Source organism: Leptopilina heterotoma, unplaced genomic scaffold (assembly GCF_015476425.1).
Source record: "Leptopilina heterotoma isolate Lh14 unplaced genomic scaffold, ASM1547642v1 Lhet_130, whole genome shotgun sequence".
In the NCBI taxonomy this organism is placed as follows: domain Eukaryota; kingdom Metazoa; phylum Arthropoda; class Insecta; order Hymenoptera; family Figitidae; genus Leptopilina; species Leptopilina heterotoma.
In genome coordinates, this window is record NW_025110849.1 from 1,771,861 (window position 1) to 1,794,626 (window position 22,766).

The 22,766-nt window shown below is 24.1% G+C and overlaps 1 protein-coding gene across 3 annotated transcripts in view; it reads left to right on the forward strand.

The window, feature by feature from the left end:
- Positions 1-22,766, forward strand: part of LOC122513003 (neurofibromin) — an 80,584-nt gene that overhangs the window by 12,550 nt on the left and 45,268 nt on the right. For all 3 annotated transcript variants that reach the window (XM_043629227.1, XM_043629228.1, XM_043629229.1), the window contains exons 4-11: positions 182-869; positions 3,869-4,139; positions 13,663-14,040; positions 14,123-14,309; positions 17,675-17,716; positions 17,818-17,891; positions 17,984-18,855; positions 22,438-22,748. In XM_043629227.1, coding sequence (XP_043485162.1) covers positions 182-869; positions 3,869-4,139; positions 13,663-14,040; positions 14,123-14,309; positions 17,675-17,716; positions 17,818-17,891; positions 17,984-18,855; positions 22,438-22,748 — 2,823 coding nt within the window. The remainder of the gene's footprint in view (positions 1-181; positions 870-3,868; positions 4,140-13,662; positions 14,041-14,122; positions 14,310-17,674; positions 17,717-17,817; positions 17,892-17,983; positions 18,856-22,437; positions 22,749-22,766) is intronic.

The window sequence follows — 22,766 nt, forward strand, 5'->3', positions numbered from 1 at the left end:
CCTGTTAAGTGTACTTTTCACAAAAGCTCAGTAACTGAATCCCTCGCAGCAACTGATACACTTACTCAAAATAAAAAAATTATCAAGTTAATTGTTTTTTGCATTGCATGTTTTGAAAAGCTATTTTTTGAATTTTTCAAGTGATTATCTAAACTAATGAGAATATTTTTATTGACATCAGAAGCAATACAAAAATTCCGACAACTGAAGAAATCTGCATACTTAGTGCTGATGAATTCCTTGGAGAAGGCAGTGTGGAATTGGATGGACACCTATCCCCATGAATTTGCAGATTTGCAGAAGCGACCGAACGAAGAATTGGGAAAGGCTTGCGGTGAATTGTTCGATGTACTGGATTCGTTTGTGGATAATAAAAAGGGACGAACGGCTGCCGTCTGGCCTCTCCAGATAATGCTGTTGATACTGTCGCCGAAAGTATTGGAGGAAATTGTGAATGCCGACACGGGTGCACCATGCTCGCCGAAGCACTCGAAAAAGAAATCCTTCATTGACAGCGTGAAAAAGGGACTGGTGATGCACGGAGGTTCGAACAGACAAATCGTGGAAGCTGCCGCTGTCACCTGCGTTAAATTATGCAAGGCCTCTACTTACATTAGCAATTGTGACTCGAATAACGTCATGTTTACCCTCGTGCAACACGTGATGAGCGACTTAACTTCACTTCTCTTCAATCCAAGCAAGCCTTTCTCAAGAGGACAGAGCTGCATGGCTCAAGACATCGATTTGATGATAGACTGTTTCGTCAGTTGCTTTCGCATTAAACCCCACAACAACGAAGTACTTAGAGTCTGTTTGAACCTTAACTCACCCTCGACCTATCAATATGTTCTAGTCAGTTCGTTATACAAGTGAGTCAAGTTGAGTTTTTCTTTTCAGAACTTACACTACTTTAAATTCGCTAATACTAGAAATCAAAAAACTATTCTCCAAAGTTATAATCAAATTCTTTAAAACTATTCAACTGTTTTCAAAAAATAATACGAAATTCAATTATTTTCAATATCTGGTATTTCCATAAAATTTCGCAAAAGAATTCAATTATTCAAAAAAAAATTGATAAAATTCATCCCAAATTCAATTATTTTCATAAATAATAATAAAATAATAAAAAACTTTATAGATTTACAATTATATTTCGATAAATAATAAAACTCACCGCAGAATTTTAATTATTTTTAATACAATTTTAATGGGATTTCTCGAAAAAAGTCATTATTCTTAAAAATTTTATTAAAATTCATCAAGGAAACTCAATTATTTTAAAAAGCCTTCCTATAAATTATTTATTAGAATTTAATTATTATTGTCAATTCATTTTATTTATTAAATTTCTTGAAAGCATTAAATTATTTTCAAAAATATTAATGAAATTTTTTTAACACTTCAATTTTTTTTCCAAATAATTTAAATAAAATTCTTTGTAGAAATTTCATTAATTTCTATAATATTTATCAAAATTCAATTATTTTCAATATCTACTATTTCAATAAAATTTCATAAAAGAATTCAATAAGGTATTTAAAAAGAAATATTAAATAATTCATCTCAAGAATTCAATTATTTTCAAAAGTAATAAAGTATTCTTCGCAGAAATTCAATTATGGTCAAAAGTTCAAAAAAGTTATCGTCAAAATTTCAATTATCTTTATAAATATTAAAATTTTTCTCCAAAATTCAATTATTTTCAAAAATTTTAATGAAATTCTTTTTAACAAATTCAACTTTTTTTTTCAAAAATTCTTCTCCATTCAATGATTTTCAATATCTACTATTTTAATAAAATTTTCGACAAGAAATGTAATTATTCTTAAAATTTTATTAAAATTCGTCAAAAGAATTCAATTATTTAAAAATTTGTTTATAAAATTCTTTATGAGAATTCAATTTTGAGAAACATTCAATTATTCAATAAATTATTTATTTTTGTATTAAAAATAATTAGGTATTTAAAAAGAAATATTATTAAAAAATTCGTCTCAAGAATTCAATTATTTTCGAAAGTAATAAAATTCTTCGCAGAAATTCAAATGTTGATCAAAAGTTTAAAAAATTTATTGTCAAAATTTCAATTATTTTTATAAATATTGAAATTTGTCTCCAAAATTCAATTATTTTCAATTTTTTTTTCAATTTATTTTCAAAAATTTTAATGAAATTCTTGGCAAAATTTCAAATATTTTCAAAAACTTTTCTCAATTCAATCAAATTTTTTACACAGATTCAATTATTTTTAATACAATTTTAATCTTATTTCTCGAAAAATGCAATTATTCTTAAAAATTTTATTGAAATTCTTCAAAAGAATTTTAATTACCTATTTAAAAATTTGTTGATAAAATTCTTTAAATAAGAGTTCAATTTTAAAAAACATTCAATTCCTCAATAAGTTATTTTTTTTATTTAAATAATTGAATTGTCGTAGAATTTTCTAATAATAATTGATTCAAATATGAATTTCAGTTAAAACTTTAGATAATAATTGAATTTTGAAAAGGTTTCAAATTATATAATCTTTGAATGTTTGAATTTTTCATACTTTTAACTTAAAACTGTGTAGATTTAATTTTTTTTTTAAAAGTTCAATTGAATTTTTTTTTTTTTTATTTGAAGTTTTTATTTTCTAATATATATTTGATTGAAGAATTTCCAAATAATCGATGAAATTTCGTAAAATTGAATTGTAAACAAAAGGATTTGAAAATGTTCAAAGAAAATTTTTCGAAAATTATTAATACCGAATAATTAATTTAAAGAAGAATTTTAGTTAAAAATTCTGGAAAACGTTTTTTAACCTGGAAAACTTGGAAAAGTCAGGGATTTTTAAATGAGCAAAAATGTGGCAACCCTGATTATTTTATAATACAATTTTAATTAAATTTGTTTGCAATAAATTAATTACTCTTTTAAATTTTAATAAAATTCTTCCCAAGAATTCAATTATTTACATAAATAATTCTTTCAAAGAATTCTATTATTTTTCGATAAATAATAAAATTATTCCTGAAAATTCAATTATTTTGAGACATTTTAATAAAATTCTTTGCAAAATTCAATTATTTTCATAAATAACAATATTCATTACAAGAATTGAATTATTTTTGAAAGTAATAAATTTCTTCTTGGAAATTCAATTATTTTAAAAAATTCTAATAAAATCGTTCGTAAGAATTCAATTATTTTCATAAATAATGAAATGCTTTTTAGAAATTCAATTATTTTCCAAAAAATTTAATAAAATACCACAGAGACATTCAATTGTTGTCAAAAATTTTAATAGAATTCTTTGTAAAATTTAATTATTTTTTAAAAACTGTTGGCAATTCAATGATTTTCAATATCTACTATTTTCGTATAAAATTTCCAAACAGAATTTAATTATTTAAAAAAATTCTTGTAAAAATCTTCGTAAGAATTCAAATTTTTTTCATGAGTAATAAAAATATCTCAGGAATTGAATTATTTAAATTATAATTTGCATAAAATTAGTCGAAAGAAATGAATTATTTAAAAATGTTTATAAAATTCTTGGCAAGAATTGAATTATTTTTATAAATATTTCAATTCTTTGATGAATAATAAAATTCGTTGCAGGAATTTAATTTATTAGCAGGATAATAAAGAAGTAAATATTTTTGATAAAAATTAGGAGAAAGTGAGGAAAATAAAAAATTTGGAATGGAATTTTCGTCAGTTTTGTGAAGTGTCTAAAACGAGTTTTTTGGTCGTCAAGTTTAATTTTTCGATAGCTACTTTTTGCTACTATTTTAAAATGAATTATCGAGTGCGAAGTCTGCAAGATGCATTGAGGAGTAATAATAATAATGATATTGTGACTAATAAATTACAGAATCGTTACTCAACCGAGATTACCATGGTGGCCTCAAATCGATTTGGTTTACTCTCGCAGTGCCGAATTGAGAAATATGTTCACTGATGCTTTGAATAAAGTTACACAAAATTACATATCGCACACGCCGCTACGAATGATACAAAGTTTAACCCTCAAAGGCAAAGAACAAAACAAATATAGGGATAGAGGAGAAGAAGTTTCCAGTTACAGGAATCTTCTGTTTTGGATGGTGCGCTTAATACACGCCGATCCGATGTTGATGTTAAATGTAAGTCCTTTCATTACTTTCTAGCTTCTTTTTCAAATTTTTCAGCTTATAGATTATTTTTAAAATATTGACTTATATTGCTCAGGGCTCGAATTAGGACCGTAAATTGGCTTCAAGACCGTAAAAGTCAGTTTTTTTTTAAAAAAGGTCTGTAAAGTCCGTAATTTGATTGAAAAAGGACTAAAAGTTCGTAAATTGTACTATATAATTTTGGGAATTTTGAAAAAGTTAGAAATGATTGCAGAAATTCAATTATTTTCAAAAGTAATAAAACTCTTCTCAAAAATTCAATTATTTTTAAAAATTTTGATAAAATTTTATTTTATTTTTATTTTCAAATTAATCACTTGATTATCGACGAGCAGCACGGTTTCACCAGAGGTAGATCAATCTTAACCTAACCTTACTATTTTTTCTAATTTTGCTTTGAATAATCTTCAATCGGGTTGTGCGGTGGATACTATTTATGCAGACTTCGCTAAGGCTTTTGATAAGGTCGACCACGGTATTCTTCTGGCGAAACTTAGGGCCCTGATGGACTAATATTGTGGATAAAAAGTTATCTCACTGAACGTACTCTATCGGTGCGAATTAATTATGACTTTTCCGACATTTTTATAGCTACCTCAGGAGTTCCCCAAGGTTCAAATTTAGGTCCATTATTTTTCATAATTTTTATCAATGACATTAAAACGGTTTTTAAGCATTCATTTTTTCTTTTATTTGCAGACGATTTGAAAATTTATAAATCTATCTCATGCATTCAGGATCGACTGGATCTGCAATCTGATCTTGATTGTCTTTACAAATGGTCTGTAAAAAATAAATTGTTGTTTAATATTAATAAATGTTACGTCATGTCCTATTCCAGATCCAGAAATGATCCTGACTGCCTTTATCTAATTGGCAATGAAATTATTTCTGGAGTAACAGTTATACGTGACCTTGGGGTAATGCTCAATAGATTTTTTAATTATGATGATCATATTAATTACACCATCAGTAAGGCGAACAGGGTCTTGGGCTTTGTCATGAGAACTGCCTCAAATTTTAGAAACGAGTTAGCAATAAAAATATTGTTCTTTACGTTATAGTCTAAGAGCTGGCTACTTTTTTCAAAAATCAAAAATTTTACTAGAGTTCTGGTCACTTTAGCAATAGTTCTAGAGTTCTCTAACGATTATTTAAATAGTTCTGATGATTAACAATAAAAAAAGCGACAATGAAAAATCATAGTGCTAACTTTGCATAGCACTTAATTTTTTCAGAAAAGAATTCTAAATTAATATTCTGAAAGAGAAAAAAAAGTTCTAGAGTTCACTACCAAAAAAACAAGAGTTCTGAAAAATTTCAAAAGTTATTAACAAATTAAAAAAAGTTATTAAAATAATATTTTGCGAGTTCTGAATAGAGTTCTGGCATCGTTGCGAAGAGTTCTATAAGTATATCTAATGACATTTTGTTCAAAATCCAAAATCAAAAAAATTACGGGACTTTAAAATTTTCTAAAATTTTAAAATTTAGAGTTCTGAAAGTTCTGAAAAGAGTTCTAACATCGTCATAAAGAGTTCTATAAGTATTTCTAATGACATTTTGTTTTAAATCTAAAATCAAAAATGTTAAAGAACATAAATATTCTCAAAAAATTTCAAAATTCTAAAATTCAGAGTTCTGATTAGAGTTCTGGCATCATTGCGAAGAGTTAAATGGGATTTATACCAAATGAAATTTATGTCAAGTAAATTTTCTGTCAAATGGATTTTATGTCAAATGAGAATTACGTTAAATGACATTTATGCCAAATGAAATAATGTCAAATGAATTTTATAACAAATTAAATTTACGTTAAATAAATTTTATGTCAAAGAAATTTATGTTAAAAGAAATTTATGTTACATAATTTTTATGTCACATGGGAAGTAAGTTATCTGAGATTTGTAATATAATATATTTCTGTTAAATGAATAGTATGACAAATGATATTTATGTTACACAGTTTTTGTGTGCAATGAAATTTATGACAAATAATGTTCATATTATGTGAATTTTAAGTTAAGTAGTTTTATATCAAATAACTATTTGGTCAAAAAAGATTTCGGGAATAATCATGCGCCTCATATTAAAAGAGGAAATTTTTTAAAGTTCTGTAGTTTTTAGTATTTTAAGTTAAAAAAAAATTTTATTGGGATTATGTGCAGAACTCTCATTACATTACCAGAACTCTGCGCAAAACTCAAAAAGATTTAATTTTTTGCAAAAAAGTTTTTTTTGTAATTTTTTAAAGTTCTGTAGTTTTTAGTATTTTAAGTTTAGAAAAAAAATTTATTAGGATTATGTGCAGAACTCTCATTACAGATACCAGAACTCGGCTCAGAACTCAAAAAGAATTGTTTTTTTGCAAAAAGTTTTTTTTTCAATTTTTTAACCCTTTAACGTCCAGCGGTACATATGCTGTACCATAAAGAATAAAAAAACCTATCTTCAAATAGGGTTAATATATTTAATTACAAAATGATATCTAGGGGTTTTCGGGGTCGCTGATTACGAATCTGATGTCAGATTTTGAAAATTCAAAATGGCGGATCCAATATGGCGTACCGAAAAATTTAAAATTTGATGGATTTTCATGAAACTTGGTATGTAGGGGTTTTCGAGGTCCCTGATTACGAATCTGATGTCAAATTTTAAAAATTCAAAATGGCGGATCCAATATGGCGGACAAAAATATAAAATTTAATGGATTTTCATGGAACTTGGTATTTAGGGGTTTTTGACGTCGCTGATTACGAATCTGATGTCGGATTTTGAAAATTCAAAATGGTGAATCCAATATGGCGTATCGAAAAGTTTAAAATTTGATGGATTTTTATGAAACTTTGTCTTTAGGGGTTTTCGAGGTCGCTGATTACGAATCTGATGTCAGATTTTGAAAATTAAAAATGGCGGATCCAATATGGCGGACGAAAATTTACAATTCGATGAATTTTCATGGAACTTGGTATCTAGGCGTTTTCGAGGTCGCTGATTGCGAATCTGATGTAGGATTTTGAAATTTTAAAATGGTAAATCCAATATGGCGTATAGAAAAATTTAAAATTTGATGGATTTTTATGAAACTTAGTATGTAGAGGTTTTCGAGGTCGCTGATTATGAATCTAATGTCAGATTTTGAAAATTAAAAATGGCGGATCCAATACGGCGGACGAAAATTTAAAATTAGATGGATTTTCATGGAACTTGGTATCTAGGGGTTTTCGAGGTCGCTGATTACGAATCTGATGTAGGATTTTGAAAATTAAAAACGGCAAATCCAATATGGCGGACCGAGAATTTTAAATTCATGAATTTATATGGAGCTTTGAATCTAGGGGTTTTCGATGTCACTGATTACGAATTAGATGTCATATTTTCAATATTCAAAATGTCGCATTTAAAGATAATGGATAAATTTTAGAAACTGTATTAGGTCTTTAATAATTTTTAAATACGAAACCAACTTACACTTTGCGTGACCCAGAACTAACGACGTGGACTTAGTAAGCCACTAGTTCCAAGCTACATTGGATTTATAATCAGCTACCACAAAAACCCCTGGGTCAAAATAAGTGAAACCGGCCACTTGAAAAATTTTTGTCCCCGAATTGAAAGTTATCTATGGTTTTTGATAGATATATGAGTAAACTTTTACCCGCTAAAATATTTTTCAAAAATTTTATTTATTTTGAAAGTTATCAGGTGTTAAACTTTTAGGTTACTTTTTATTCTTTTCATTATTACTCCGAAACGAATGAAGATAATTTCAATTTTTTTTTTGGAAATTAAAGCTAAAAGTCTGTAGTTTAAAGTGCAACTGAAAAAATTGCTGTATAATAAAAATTTTTAATTGTTATTAACAATTATTTTAAACAATTGCGATTTAAAGTATGTTCTCAATGTCGGAAAAAAATCAAACTATACTCATGTGATGCGCAAAACTCTAACGAGTAAATTAAAAAAAAAAAAAGTGAGTAACCTCTAAAATTACAGAAGTTATGCATATTTTTCTGACGACGCGCGGGAATTAACTGATTCGCAAACTCTCGAGCGCGCGGGAATACGCCCGCGCCCGCGCCCGCCGCACTGCTCACACTTGTGTTTTCAAACAATTTATGTTTACAGAGAAGGAGAAGTAATTAAAATATTATTTTCTTACTGAATAGTTTATTAATATTTTTACTTTTGGAGTAATTATATACATAAAAACCATTTTGTATGTACTCATAAACTGCTTTGCAGTTTTTATGCTTTGATAAAAAACTTTTTTCGTGGGTCTGATATTCTTGAATCGTACAAAAATCGAAATCGATATTGTTTGTGTAGAATTTCATCAAAAAATTTTTTAAATAATTGGATTTCTAAATAAAATAATTGAATCATTTGTCACTTCTCCAAAATTCAATTTTTATTAGTGTTTTAACTGAAATTTCTTCTATAAATTCGCTATTTTTAATAATTTATTATTTCTTAAAATTGTATTCCCATAAAGAATTTTATTAACAAATTTTTAAATAATTGAATTCTTTGAACGAGTTTTAATAAAATGTTTAAGAATAATTATTATTAAAAAAAAATAAAACAAAAAATAAAAATAAAAAATAAATAAAATAATAAATAAAAAAAAATAATAATAATAAATAATAATAATAATAATAATAATAATAATAATAATAAATAAATAAATAAAATGTTTAAGAATAATAATTATTCTTAAACATTTTATTAAAACTCGTTCAAAGAATTCAATTATTTAAAAATTTGTTAATAAAATTCTTTATGGGAATACAATTTTAAGAAATAATAAATTATTAAAAATAGCGAATTTATAGAAGAAATTTCAGTTAAAACACTAATAAAAATTGAATTTTGGAGAAGTGACAAATGATTCAATTATTTTATTTAGAAATCCAATTATTTAAAAAATTTTTTGATGAAATTCTACACAAACAATATCGATTTCGATTTTTGTACGATTCAAGAATATCAGACCCACGAAAAAAGTTTTTTATCAAAGCATAAAAACTGCAAAGCAGTTTATGAGTACATACAAAATGGTTTTTATGTATATAATTACTCCAAAAGTAAAAATATTAATAAACTATTCAGTAAGAAAATAATATTTTAATTACTTCTCCTTCTCTGTAAACATAAATTGTTTGAAAACACAAGTGTGAGCAGTGCGGCGGGCGCGGGCGCGGGCGTATTCCCGCGCGCTCGAGAGTTTGCGAATCAGTTAATTCCCGCGCGTCGTCAGAAAAATATGCATAACTTCTGTAATTTTAGAGGTTACTCACTTTTTTTTTTTTAATTTACTCGTTAGAGTTTTGCGCATCACATGAGTATAGTTTGATTTTTTTCCGACATTGAGAACATACTTTAAATCGCAATTGTTTAAAATAATTGTTAATAACAATTAAAAATTTTTATTATACAGCAATTTTTTCAGTTGCACTTTAAACTACAGACTTTTAGCTTTAATTTCCAAAAAAAAAATTGAAATTATCTTCATTCGTTTCGGAGTAATAATGAAAAGAATAAAAAGTAACCTAAAAGTTTAACACCTGATAACTTTCAAAATAAATAAAATTTTTGAAAAATATTTTAGCGGGTAAAAGTTTACTCATATATCTATCAAAAACCATAGATAACTTTCAATTCGGGGACAAAAATTTTTCAAGTGGCCGGTTTCACTTATTTTGACCCCCCTACATACCAAGTTTCATAAAAATCCAACGAATTTTAAATTTTAGGTCCGCCATATTAGATCCGCCATTTTAAATTTTTAAAATCTGACTTAAAATTCGTAATCAGCGAACCCGAAAACCCCTAGATACCAAGTTCCATGAAAATCCATCGAATTTTAAATTTTCGGTCTGCCATATTGGATCCGCCATTTTGAATTTTTAAAATCTGACTTAAAATTCGTAATCAGCGACCCCGAAAACCCCTATATACCAAGTTTCATAAAAATTCACCAAATTTTAAAATTCCGGTCCGCCATATTGGATCCGCCATTTTGAATTTTTGAAATCTGACATCAAATTCGTAATCAGGGACCCCGAAAACCCCTAGGTACCAAGTGTCATGAATTTTGAATGGAAAAAAAAATTTGGACGTTAAAGGGTTAAAGTTCTGTAGTTTTTAGTATTTTAGGTTAAAAAAATTTTTATTGGGATTATATGCAGAACTCTCATGACAGATACCAGAACTCTGCGCAGAACTCAAAAAGATTTAATTTTTTGCAAAAAAGTTTTTTTGTAATTTTTTAAAGTTCTATTTATTTATTTATTTACCATAATAAACGGGACATGCCCTTTCGTACAAAAGTACTTAAAAAATAAAATTACAATAGTAAATACAAAATTTCATAACTAAAATCTAGGCTGGCTCAAATCCAGTTCTGTACCTTTTAGTATTTTAAGTTTAGAAAAAAAATTAATTGGGATTATGTGCAGAACTCTTATTACAGATACCAGAACTCTGCTCAGAACTCAAAAAGAATTAATTTTTTGCAGAAAAGTTTTTTTGTAATTTTTCAAAGTTATGTAGTTTTTAGTATTTTACGGAACTATTAATTTTTTTATGAGAGAACTCTAGAACTCTTGATTTGCTATCAAAATACCATGTCAGAATTATTTTTTGTGAAAATTGTAGTGCTACGCGAAATTAGCACCTAATTTTTTTCATATTATTTTTTTTAGTGTCAATTGCCAGAACTATTGAAAAAATTATTATAGAACTACAGAACTATTGCTAAAGAACCCAGAACTCATGTGATTTTTTTAATTTTTTGAAAAAGTGGTGCTAACTTCACATGACTGAATAATTTTCATAAATAACAAAATTCTTCGTAAAAAATTAATTATTTTCATAAAAAAACAAAATTTTTAGTAGGAATTAAATTATTTAAAATTTTTTTTACAAAATTCTTTGAAGAAATTTAATTATTTTTAAAAATTGTAATACAATTCTTGTCAGAAATTCAATTATCATTATAAATTTATTTATTTGTTTACAAAATATATCAAAATTCTTCGCAGAAAATTCAATTATTTTCAAAAATAACAAAACTTTTAACATGATTCAATTATTTTCAAACTCTACATAAAATTCTTCACAGAAATTCAATTATTTTCAAAAATTTTAATAAATTTCTTTGAATTCTCGTAGTATTTTGTAATAAAAATTGATTTAAAAATGAATTTCAGTTAAAATTTGATATAATAATTCAATAATAATAATATTTCAAGTCATTTTAATTTAAGTAATTTTTAAAGAAATACTTATCATGACACATAACTGAAAAACTAATTAGAATTAAATTTTCAAATTATATCAAATTTTCAAACTTTAAAGTATATAAAAAAACTTTAACAAATTTTCCACAAGAATTCAATTATTTGTTTGATAACTAATAAAATTTTCATAATATTTATTATATTTCGAAAAAAATAATTATTTAAAAGAATGTTCATAAAATTCTTATGAAAAATTCAATTACTTTCAAAAATAATAAAAATTTTCACAGAAATTCAATTCTTTTTAAACATTTTCATAAACTTTTCCGCAATAATTCAATTATTTCCAAAAATAATAAAATTCTTCTCTGTAATTCAATTATTTTTGAGAATTATAATAAAATTTCTATCAACTATTCAATTATTTTCATAAATAATAAAATTCATAGCAGGATTTCAATTATTTTTAATACAATTTTACAGGAATTGCTCAAAAAATGTAATTATTCTTAAAAACTTAATTTCAATTCCTCGAAAAAATCAATTAATTTTAAATATTTTTTGGAAGGATTGAATAATTATTTTCAAAAATTTAATAAAATTATTCGAAAGAAATTAATTGTTTTAAATACAGTTTTAATTAAATTTTTTTGAAATAATTCAACTATTTATTTAAATTTTTTCTAAAAATTCAATTATTTACACAAATAATTTTTAGAAAGAATTCAATTATGTCGATAAATAAGAAAATTACTCCCGAAAATTCAATTATTTTGATGTATTTTAATAAAATTCTCTTCAAAATTCAATTATTTACATAAATAACAATATTCATCACAATAATACAATTATTTTTAAAAGTAATAAATTTTTTCTTGGAAATTCCATTATTTTAAAAAATTTCTAATAAATCCTTGTCTTTGTAAAATTTAATTATCTTTAAAAACTTTTCGCAATTCAATGATTTTCAATATCTACTATTTTCATATAATTTCCAAACAGAATTTAATTATTTAAAAAATGGTTTGTAAAAATTTTCGTAAGAATTCAATTCTTTTCATGAGTAATAAAAATTTCTCAGGAATTGAATTATTTAAATTAGAATTTGCATAAAATTAGTCGAAAGAAATGAATTATTTAAAAATGTTTATAAAATTCTTGGCAAGAATTGAATTATTTTTCTAAATATTAAAATTCTTTGATGAATAATAAATTTTGTTGCAGAAATTCAATTTATTAGCAGAATAAAAAAGAATTAAATATTTTGTATGAAAATTAGTAAAAAGTCAGGAAAATAAAAAATATGCAATGGAATTTTTGCCAATAACCCGAATAACCTACAAAAATTAATTATCAAAACAAACAAATGAATGCAGATAATTTGCTAACGGAAAGGGAAACTTACGATTATTGAAATATTATTATTATTGAATTATTATATCAAATTTTAACTGAAATTCATTTTTAAATCAATTTTTATTACAAAATTCTACGAGAATTCAAAGAAATTTATTAAAATTTTTGAAAATAATTGAATTTCGGTGAAGAATTTTATGTAGAGTTTGAAAATAATTGAATCATGTTAAAAGTTTTGTTATTTTTGAAAATAATTGAATTTTCTGCGAAGAATTTTGATATATTTTGTAAATAAATAAATAAATTTATAATGATAATTGAATTCCTGACAATGTATTTAATTGAAGAATTTCCGAATAACTGAAATTCCACGTAAAATTGTATTTTAAAGAAAGGATTTGAATATTCTCAAAAAGAACTTTTTCGAAAATTATTAAATTTAGAGAAGAATGTTGGTTAAAAATTGTAGAAAATAATAATTGAATTAAAATGATGAAAATAATTTTGAAGAAGTAAAATATTCTAATAATGTAAAATAATGATTTTATCACACGCTCATCTTTCATTATTAGAAAACATGAAGCTGTCGATTACTTCATCGATTTCTTCATGTTTTATATTTATTAAAAAATTGAATTTATAAATTGACTGGACATTGCAACAATATCATCAACTATTTTTTAAAAAAACATAAATTCAATATCTTTGAAAGAAAAAGAAATTTGCTTTATTATCTGACTTAGTTTTTGAATAAAATAACTTTTTAAAAAGCCTTCTTTTATTCGAACGATTACTAGACTGCCCCCTTAAGAAGAATCATAAGATTAAAACGAAAAATATTGCGAAATAAAGTAATTGGATGGAATAAAAAAATAAAATTTCTTGGGTTTCAGAATCAAGGCAAAGCCGGTCATGAAATACAGAGTTCGACATTAGAACTGATAAATGGTTTGGTGTCTCTGGTGCATCAACCGACGATGCCGGATATTGCTCACGAAGCCATGGAAGCGCTACTAGTTTTACACCATCCTGACAAAATAAAGGCCTGGAATCCAGAGGCTCCTATCAATACATTCTGGGACGTTAGTTCTCAGGTGTTATTTTCCATCTCGCAAAAATTGACTCAACATCAGATTGTTAATTACACCGATATTCTAAAATGGCTGAGAGAAGTTCTCATATGCCGAAATGGATTTCTCTCGCAAAATAAAGATTACGCAAATATCGGCAGCCAAATAGCTATTTGCAAACAAGCGCATATTAAACTTGAGGTTTGTAATGCTTCTCATTTTTTTTTATTTCGATATTGCGAATAATTATGGAAACAATTTCTATTTATTAATTTATTTGCAGGTTGTTTTATTTATGTACCTGTGGAGTACCGACATGGAAGCTGTTTTAGTAGCAATGTCTTGTTTTGCTCTTTTATGCGAAGAGGCAGAAATTCGTTGTGGAAGTGACGAAGTTGCAGTGACATGTCTTTTACCGAATTATCATTTATATGTTGAACTGGCTCAAGCCTCCACTATTTTAACAACTGGTGAGTTATTAATTTCTCATATTTGTATTTATGCGAATCGCAACAGAAATATTTTATTTATTTATTTATTTATTTACTTATGCAATAGACTTGTGGTTGATTTTTCACGAAGCGGTAACTTTTTTTAAAAAATTAATTGTCTGTGTAAATCTTTTTAATAAAACTTGAAAATAATTATTTTTTTTTATATTTATCCATTTCAAAACTTTTAGTTTAGAGTTTACATAATCAATTTAAAAAAGTCAAGTTTTGCCCATTACTATAATATAAATAGTGTAAAAAAAGAAATAAAATGTATTCTAAGAAAGCTTATTAAATGCCAATTAAGTAATATTACAAAATATTCAAACATAAATCAATTTTTAAGGTATTGTAGAAAAAATTAATTTTCAAATAAACATAAACACTTTCATAGAAAATTGCACACAATTTAATTAGAAATTTTAAAGAATTTCTATAATTCCAATTCTTCTAAAATTTAAGTTAAATTTTTTAACAAATATTTAATTAATTATTAAAAATAATGGATTTATAGAAGAATTTTAGTTAAAAACAATAAAAAATTAAATTTTGAAGAAGTTACAAATCAATTATTTTCAATAGTATAATAAAATTCTTCGCAGAAATTCAATTATGTTCCAAAAATTTTAATAAAATTCTTGGAAAAATTTCAATTATTTTCATAATTTCTTCTCAATTCAATGATTTTCAATTGGTCTCTACTATTTAAATAAAATTTTCGAAAAGAATACAATTATTAAAAAGAAATTTTGATAAATTTCTACGCAAATATTTAATTATTTTCATAAATAATAAAATTTTACAAGAATTCAATTATTTACAAATTTTTTATAAATTTCTTCGCAATAATTCCATTATTTTCATAAATCATAAAATTTTTAAAAGATGAGATTCAACTATTTTATAAATAATATAATTCATCGCAGAATTTCTATTATATTTTTAATTAAATTTTAATCAAATTCCTCGAAAAATGTAATTGTTCTTAAAAAATTTTATTAAAATTCGTCAAAAGAATTCAATTGTTTAAAAATTCGTTAATAAAATTGTTTACGAGAATTAAATTATTTCCAATACTCAATTTGAATTGAATTCCTCAAAAGAATTTTAATATTTTCAACTCAATTTTAATATAATTTCCAGGAAGAATTCATTTATTTTTAAAAATTTAACAAAAATTCTTTGAAATAATTCAATTATTTTCGCAAATATTAATAAAATTCCTTGAAAGAATTAAATTATTTTTATAAATAATAAATTTCTTCGCAGAAATTTCATTATTTTCAAATGCAATTTTAATATACTTTCTTGGAAGAACTGAATTATTTCTAGAATTTTTAATAACGTTTTTCTTGCTTCTGAATTAGCAAATTTTACTAATAAATAGTAATTTCTAGTAAATTTATTAGTAAAAATTTGCTTTTGAATTCGTAAATTTTACTAATAAATTAGTAAAAATTACTATTTATTAATAAAATTTACAAATTCAAAAGCAAAAAATTCGTCGAAAAATGTAATTATTCTTAAAAATGTTATTAAAATTCGTCAAAAGAATAAATTCAATTATTTAAATTTATATTTAAATATTATTCTTATTTTTGTATTTAAATAATTAAATTCTTGTAGAATTTTCTAATAAAAATTAATTTAAAAATGAATTTCAGTTAAAATTTTAGATAATAATTGAATATTAAAAGCATGAACTTTAGGAGTAACTGAATTTTGAAAAAGTTTCAAATTAAAATCTTTGAAAATTTGAATCATGTTTTATAATAATATTCTTTCAAATTATTGAATTTCAAAAAGTTTGAACTTAAAATTTTTAAAAATCTTTTTTTCTATGAAAAAATAATAATGATTAATAAGGAAGTTAAGTTATTGATGTTTTCGAATAATTTCATAATGTAAAGAAATTCGTATTTTAATTTGATTTAAATTGTATTAAAAATATAATGGAAATTCTGCGATGAATTTTATTATTTATAAAAATAATTCAATTATTTTTATAACTTTTAATAAAATTCTTGGCAAAATTTCACAGGAATTTAATTATTTACAAAATTTTTAATAAATTCCTTCGAAATAATTCAATTATTTTCATAAATAATAAATTTTTCATAGGAATTCAATTATTAAAAATAAAAAATTTCATAAAATTTTTCGAAAAATATTAATTTTTAAAAAAGATTTTTATAAAATTCGTCGCAAGAATTGAATTATTTAAAAAAATTTAACACTAATTCTTTTCAAGAATTCAATTATTTTTATAAATAATAAAATTGTTCACAGAAATTCAATTATGATAAAAAAAAATTCTTGTCAAAATTTCAAGTACCTATCTTTATAAATTAATATTAAAATTCTTTTCCGATTTATTTAATAAATTATTTATTTTTTAATTTCAATAATTGAATTCTTCTAGAATTTTCTAATAAAAATTGATTTAAAAATGAATTACCGAATAATCGATTTATTATTTATGAAAATAATTGAATTATTGCAACGAATTTTATTATCTACATTTTTTTTAAACAATTGAATTTTTTTGAGAAATTTTACTACTTGTAAAAATAATTAAATTCTTGCGAAGGATTTTATTAGGATTTTTGTAAATAATTAACTTTTTTTTGAAAAATTTTATGGTAATTTAAATTATTATAAAACATGAAGAAGGCGATCACTGAAAGTCTTCTTCATGTTTTGTAATAATATTCTTATAAGTTGTTGAATTTCATAAAGGTTTGAATTTGAATGTTTTGAAAATTTTGAATTCCTACAGAAGAATAATAATGATTAAATATTTATTTAAAAAATAAGTTGTTGATTTTTTAAATATTTATTTAAAAAATAAGTTGTTGATTTTTTTTGAATAATTTTCCAATTAAAGAAATTTGTAAATAAATGTAATAGAACATTTTTTTTGAGTATCTAATAATTTTGAGAGTGAATTAGAATATTCTTTAGGGCCAGGGAAAAAGTGGAAATTTTGTCTGGAAATCAAGAAAAAGTCAGGGAAAAATAAAATTAATTATTTGTGGCAACCCTGCAGTTACCACTTTATAGAAAATCACCCTTAAAAATAAAATATTTTTTCTCCAATTTCATGAAAAACTGGCATTTTTTAACCTGTTTCGGGCTGACAAAGAAGCACTTTTATAAGGTGCTTGCCACATAAAATACTATTTAATAATTAATACAATAAATAATTTGTATTATTTCTTGAAAATGGTAAAAAAGAATTATCAAATTTTAATTTCTGAAATTCAACTTACCTATATTATTTAAGTTTAATTTAAAAAATGTTTAGTTGTATGATTTTAATTGAAATATTTTCCACAAAACAGCCAGCGGAGAAAGTAGGATGTACTATCATGAACATAATCATGGTGAGTTTTTTAAGTACATAAATATAAACTATCTTTTCACTTTCTTAATAACATCGTGTTTTTATTTTAATCACTTTATCATAATTAACATGAAATTAAAGGTCGTGCAGCTCTTCAAAAAAGGATTATGGCCCTCTTAAGAAAAATAGAACACTGCGTCAATGGCGTTCAACCGGTTAGTAAAAATTATTTTTATTCACTCAATATTTGTTTTCGCCTTTGAAAATGTTTCTTCAACTACATAATTTACATATTATTTTTTTAAAGGCATGGGAAGAAACTTTTCGCAATTGGGAACAGACCTCCAGACAACTGTCCAATTATCCAAAGACAAAAACCGAGGATGGCCAAGTTGAGTCGTTCCATCGAAGTACAGGCAAGCGAAGAGCTTCTCATCAAAATTCAGAACATGAATTGGAAGAGCAAATCAACGAATGGGCCAATATGACGGGATTTCTCTGCGCTTTAGGTGGCGTTTGTCTTCAAAGAAGGTCGCCAAACAGACCTTTGTCGGGAATGCCCCCGAATCCAGAACCAAAGAGAAGTTCGGCGAAACTTCAGGATTCAGTTTCATGTCTAACAAATCCCAGCCAGGAAGTTCAGTACTGCCCAGTTACTCAATTTGTCTTCAATCTTTTGCGTCTCTTGATTTGTAACAACGAAAAGTTTGGGGGTCAAATTCAGAAGCACGTGAAGGAATTAGTGGGTCACGAAATGAGTCCGGCTCTCTATCCAATTCTCTTTGATCAAATCAAAAGTATTGTGGAAAAATTTTTCGATCAACAGGGCCAAGTTATTGTCACCGATGTGAATACTCAATTTATCGAGCACACGATATTTATTATGAAAAATGTTTTGGACTCGAAAACCGATCAGCCGTCTGAGTATCTCGGGATGACGAGCATCGAGGGAATGATGCTCGCTATTGTGAGATACGTTCGACATTTGGACACGAATGTTCATATCAAGACGAAACTTTGTCAACTCGTCGAAGTCATGATGAAAAGACGAGACGATTTGGCCTTTCGACAGGAAATGAAATTTCGAAATAAACTCGTCGAGTATCTTACCGACTGGATTTTGGGAACTACACATCAAATTGCTCCTTCTGCCGGCGGAGATGTTTCAATTATCAATAGGTGAAAAAATTTCATTTTCTTTTACAGAAGAATGCTTAATAATAGTTGCGTTTACAATTTTCAAAAATTGATGAACTTCAAAACATTTTAATTTCAAATTTTATAAAATTTTAATTTTGAATTAATTCCATTAGAAATTCTAAAAAATTTAAATTTTTGCAAAAATCGAAGAATCGAATTTTAGTTAAAAACGCTAAAAAAAATTTGAATTTTGAAAAAGTTTCAAATAATTGCAAAAATTCAATTATTTTCAAAAATAATAAAATTCTTCGCAGAAATTCAATTATATTCAAAAATTGAAATAAATTCTCGTCAAAATTTCAATTCACTTTATAAATAATAAAATTGTTTATATTGTGGCCTTGGGTCCAAAAGATTTGAGAAAGTTGTTAAAAATCAGCAATTATTACTTTATTTCATCGAATGCATTTTCACTGTGAACACAGCTCATCAGGACTACAGAAAAAAATATATATATATATATATATATATATATATTGATTTCATATTTTCTATTTACTCAACTTTTTTATATTTTTTTCTGTAGTCCTGATGAGCTGTGTTCACAGTGAAAATGCATTCGATGAAATAAAGTAATAATTGCTGATTTTTAACAACTTTCTCAAATCTTTTGGACCCAAGGCCACAATATAAACAATTTTATTTGACAAAAATTAAGGTCCTGAAAACACTCTACGCTTTATAAATAATAAAATTTTTCTTCGAAATTCAATTATTTTCAAAAATTTTTTAAAAATTCTACGCAGACGTCTAATTATTTTCATTAATAATAAAATAATTTCACAAGAATTCTGTTATTTACAAATTTTTTATAAATTTCTTCGCAATAATTCCATTATTTTCATAAATAATCAAACTCATCGCTGAATTTCAATTATTTTTAGTAAAATTTTATTCAAATGCCTCGAAAAATGTAATTATTTAAAAAAAATTTATTAAAATTCGTCAAAAAAATTTAATTATTTAAAAATTTGTTGATAAAATTCTTTATGAGAATTCAATATATTAAGAAACATTTTTATTCAATAAATTATTTATTTTTGTATCTAAATAATTTAATTCTAGTAGAATTTTCTAATAGAAATTGATTTAAGTGACTTTCAATTAAAATTTTACATAATAATTGAATATTAAAAGCATAGCGTGAATTTTAAGAAATAATTGAATTTTGAAAAAGTTTCAAATTGAAATCTTTGATAATCTGAATTTTTCATAGTTTTCACTAACAATTCTGTAGAATTATTTTTTGTTCAAAAAGTTTAATTGAAATTATTCCAAGTTTTTATTTTAAAATATATATTTAATTGAAGAATTTCCGAATAATTGATAAAATTTCATAAAATTGATTTGTAAACAAATACATTTGAAATCTTTTAGAATTTTTTAAAAAATTATTGTAAATAATTGATTTAAAGAAAAATTTTAGTTAAAAATTCTAAAAAATAATAATTGAATTGAAATGATGAAAATAATTTTGAAGAAGTTACAGTAAAAATATTTTTTATAGTAGAAAATAATTATCTTATCACTCGGTTATCTTCAATTATTATAAAACACGAAGAAAATGATCACTCCGAGTCGAAGACTCGAAGCTGTTATTGATGTTATTGCTGTTTTCGAAAAAATTTTAATAAAATTCTTGGCAAAATTTTAATTACTTTCAAAAACTTTCCTCAATTCAATGATATTTAATATCTACTACTTTAATAAAATTTCACAAAAGAATTCAATAATTTTAAAAAAATTAAATAAAATACTACGCAAACATTTAATTATTTTCATCAATAATAAAAATTTAACAGGAATTCAATTATTTACAAATTATTTTTATAAATTATTATTCAATTATTTTCATAAATCATAAAATTCTTCTTTGGAATTCAATTATTATTATAACAAAACAAATTAAATTTTTTTAAAAATAATTTTATTAAAATTCTTCGTAGAAATTCAATTTATTTCAAAAATTTTTTAAAATAATATATTTTCAATATCTACTAATTCAATAAAATTCCACAAGAGAATTCATTTATTTAAAAAGAAATTTTAATAAAATTTGTCTCAAGAATTTAATTATTTTCAAAAGTAATATAATTCTTAGCAAAAATTCAATTATCTCCAAAATTTACAAAAATTCTCGTCAAAATTTCAATTATCTTTATAAATAATAAAATTCTTCTCCAAAATTCAATTATTTTCAAGAACTTTCCTTAATTCAATGATTTTTAATATTTAGGTACTACTTTAATAAAATTTCCCAAAAGAAATCAATTATTAATAAAATTCTACACAATCATTTAATTATTTTCATAAATAATAAAAATTTCTGAGTCATTGAATTATTTTCACAAACTCTTATAAAATTCTTTGGAGAAATTCAATTATTTTTAAACATTTTTAAAAAATTTTTCAAAAGAATTCAATAATATCAATAAATAATAAATTTTTCACAGGAATTAAATAATTTTAAATTCACTTATTTTTTAAAATTTTGTAAAAATTCAACTATTTGTATTCAAGAATTCAATTATTTTCAGAAGTAATTAAATTGTCAATGTACTGAAAATCATTAAACTTTTATAAAGTTTTTAAAAAAAAATTTGCAAATAATTGAATTTATTGCAAGAATTTTATCAACATTTTTTCAAATAATTGAATTCTTTTGAGAAAATATAATTCAAATTGTGTTGAAAATAATAATGGCAAGATAATAAGATAATTGTCAAGATTTTAATTAAAATTCCTTAAAATAATTGAATTGCTTTGAAGAATTTATTTAAACATTCTTGAAAATAATGAAGTTTTTTTATAATAATTTTTACTGAAAATTTTTAAAATAATTGATTTTAAGAAGAATTTCTTTTATGTTTTTTAAAATAATCGTGTTTATTATTGATTGTAATTAACGATTTTCCTATTAAATTATATAAAAATTATTCTTAGAAAACTAAATTCTTTTAAACAATTTTATTAGAGTTTTTGTAAATAATTACATTTTTTTTTGAGAATTTCATTAAATTTCGTAAAAAATAATGTAATTTTTTAAAGTAATTTTAATTAAAAATTTCGAAAATATTTTAAATTTACAACGAATTTTATTAAAAACTTTTGAGAACAATTATTGAATTCTCTAGAAAAATTATATTACAATTTTTTTAAAATAATTGAACCTGTTAGAGAAATTTTATTATAATTATTTTCAATATAATTGAATTTTTTTCCTAGAAATTTTATTAAAATTGTATTGAAAATAATTAAATTTCTCAGAAGAATTTTTATTATATTTACAAAAATAATTGAATTCTTGACAAGAATTTTACAATTTAAAAAAATGAAATTATTCATGTTTTCGAATAAGTTTCCAATTAAAGAAATTTGTAAATAAATGTAATAGAACATTTTCTTGAGTATGCAATAATTTTTCGAGTGAATCAGAATATTCTTTAGGGTCAGGAAAAAAGTGAAAATTCTGTCTGGAAAAGAGGGAAAAGTCAGGGGAAAAGAAAGTTAAATTTTTGTGGCAATCCTGTGTAATCTCTTGAAAACTTTGCATTACTCTAGTTCGAGCTTTCGAGATCTGGACCAGGCTTGCATGGAAGCTGTTGGAGCTTTACTGAGAGGATTACCCCTTCAACCGGAAGAATCTGACAGAGGAGATCTAATGGAAGCGAAATCTCAACTCTTCCTCAAGTACTTTACACTATTCATGAATCTACTGAATAATTGCAATGATGTAGCTGCCGAGGAGAAGGAAGAAGTCTCCAGACAAAGAATAACTTCCGGAAAGCTTTCCACTCTGCGCAATGCAACTATTCAGGCAATGAGTAATCTCTTGAGTGCAAACATTGATAGCGGTCTCATGCATTCAATCGGTAAATTGGTTTTCTTCC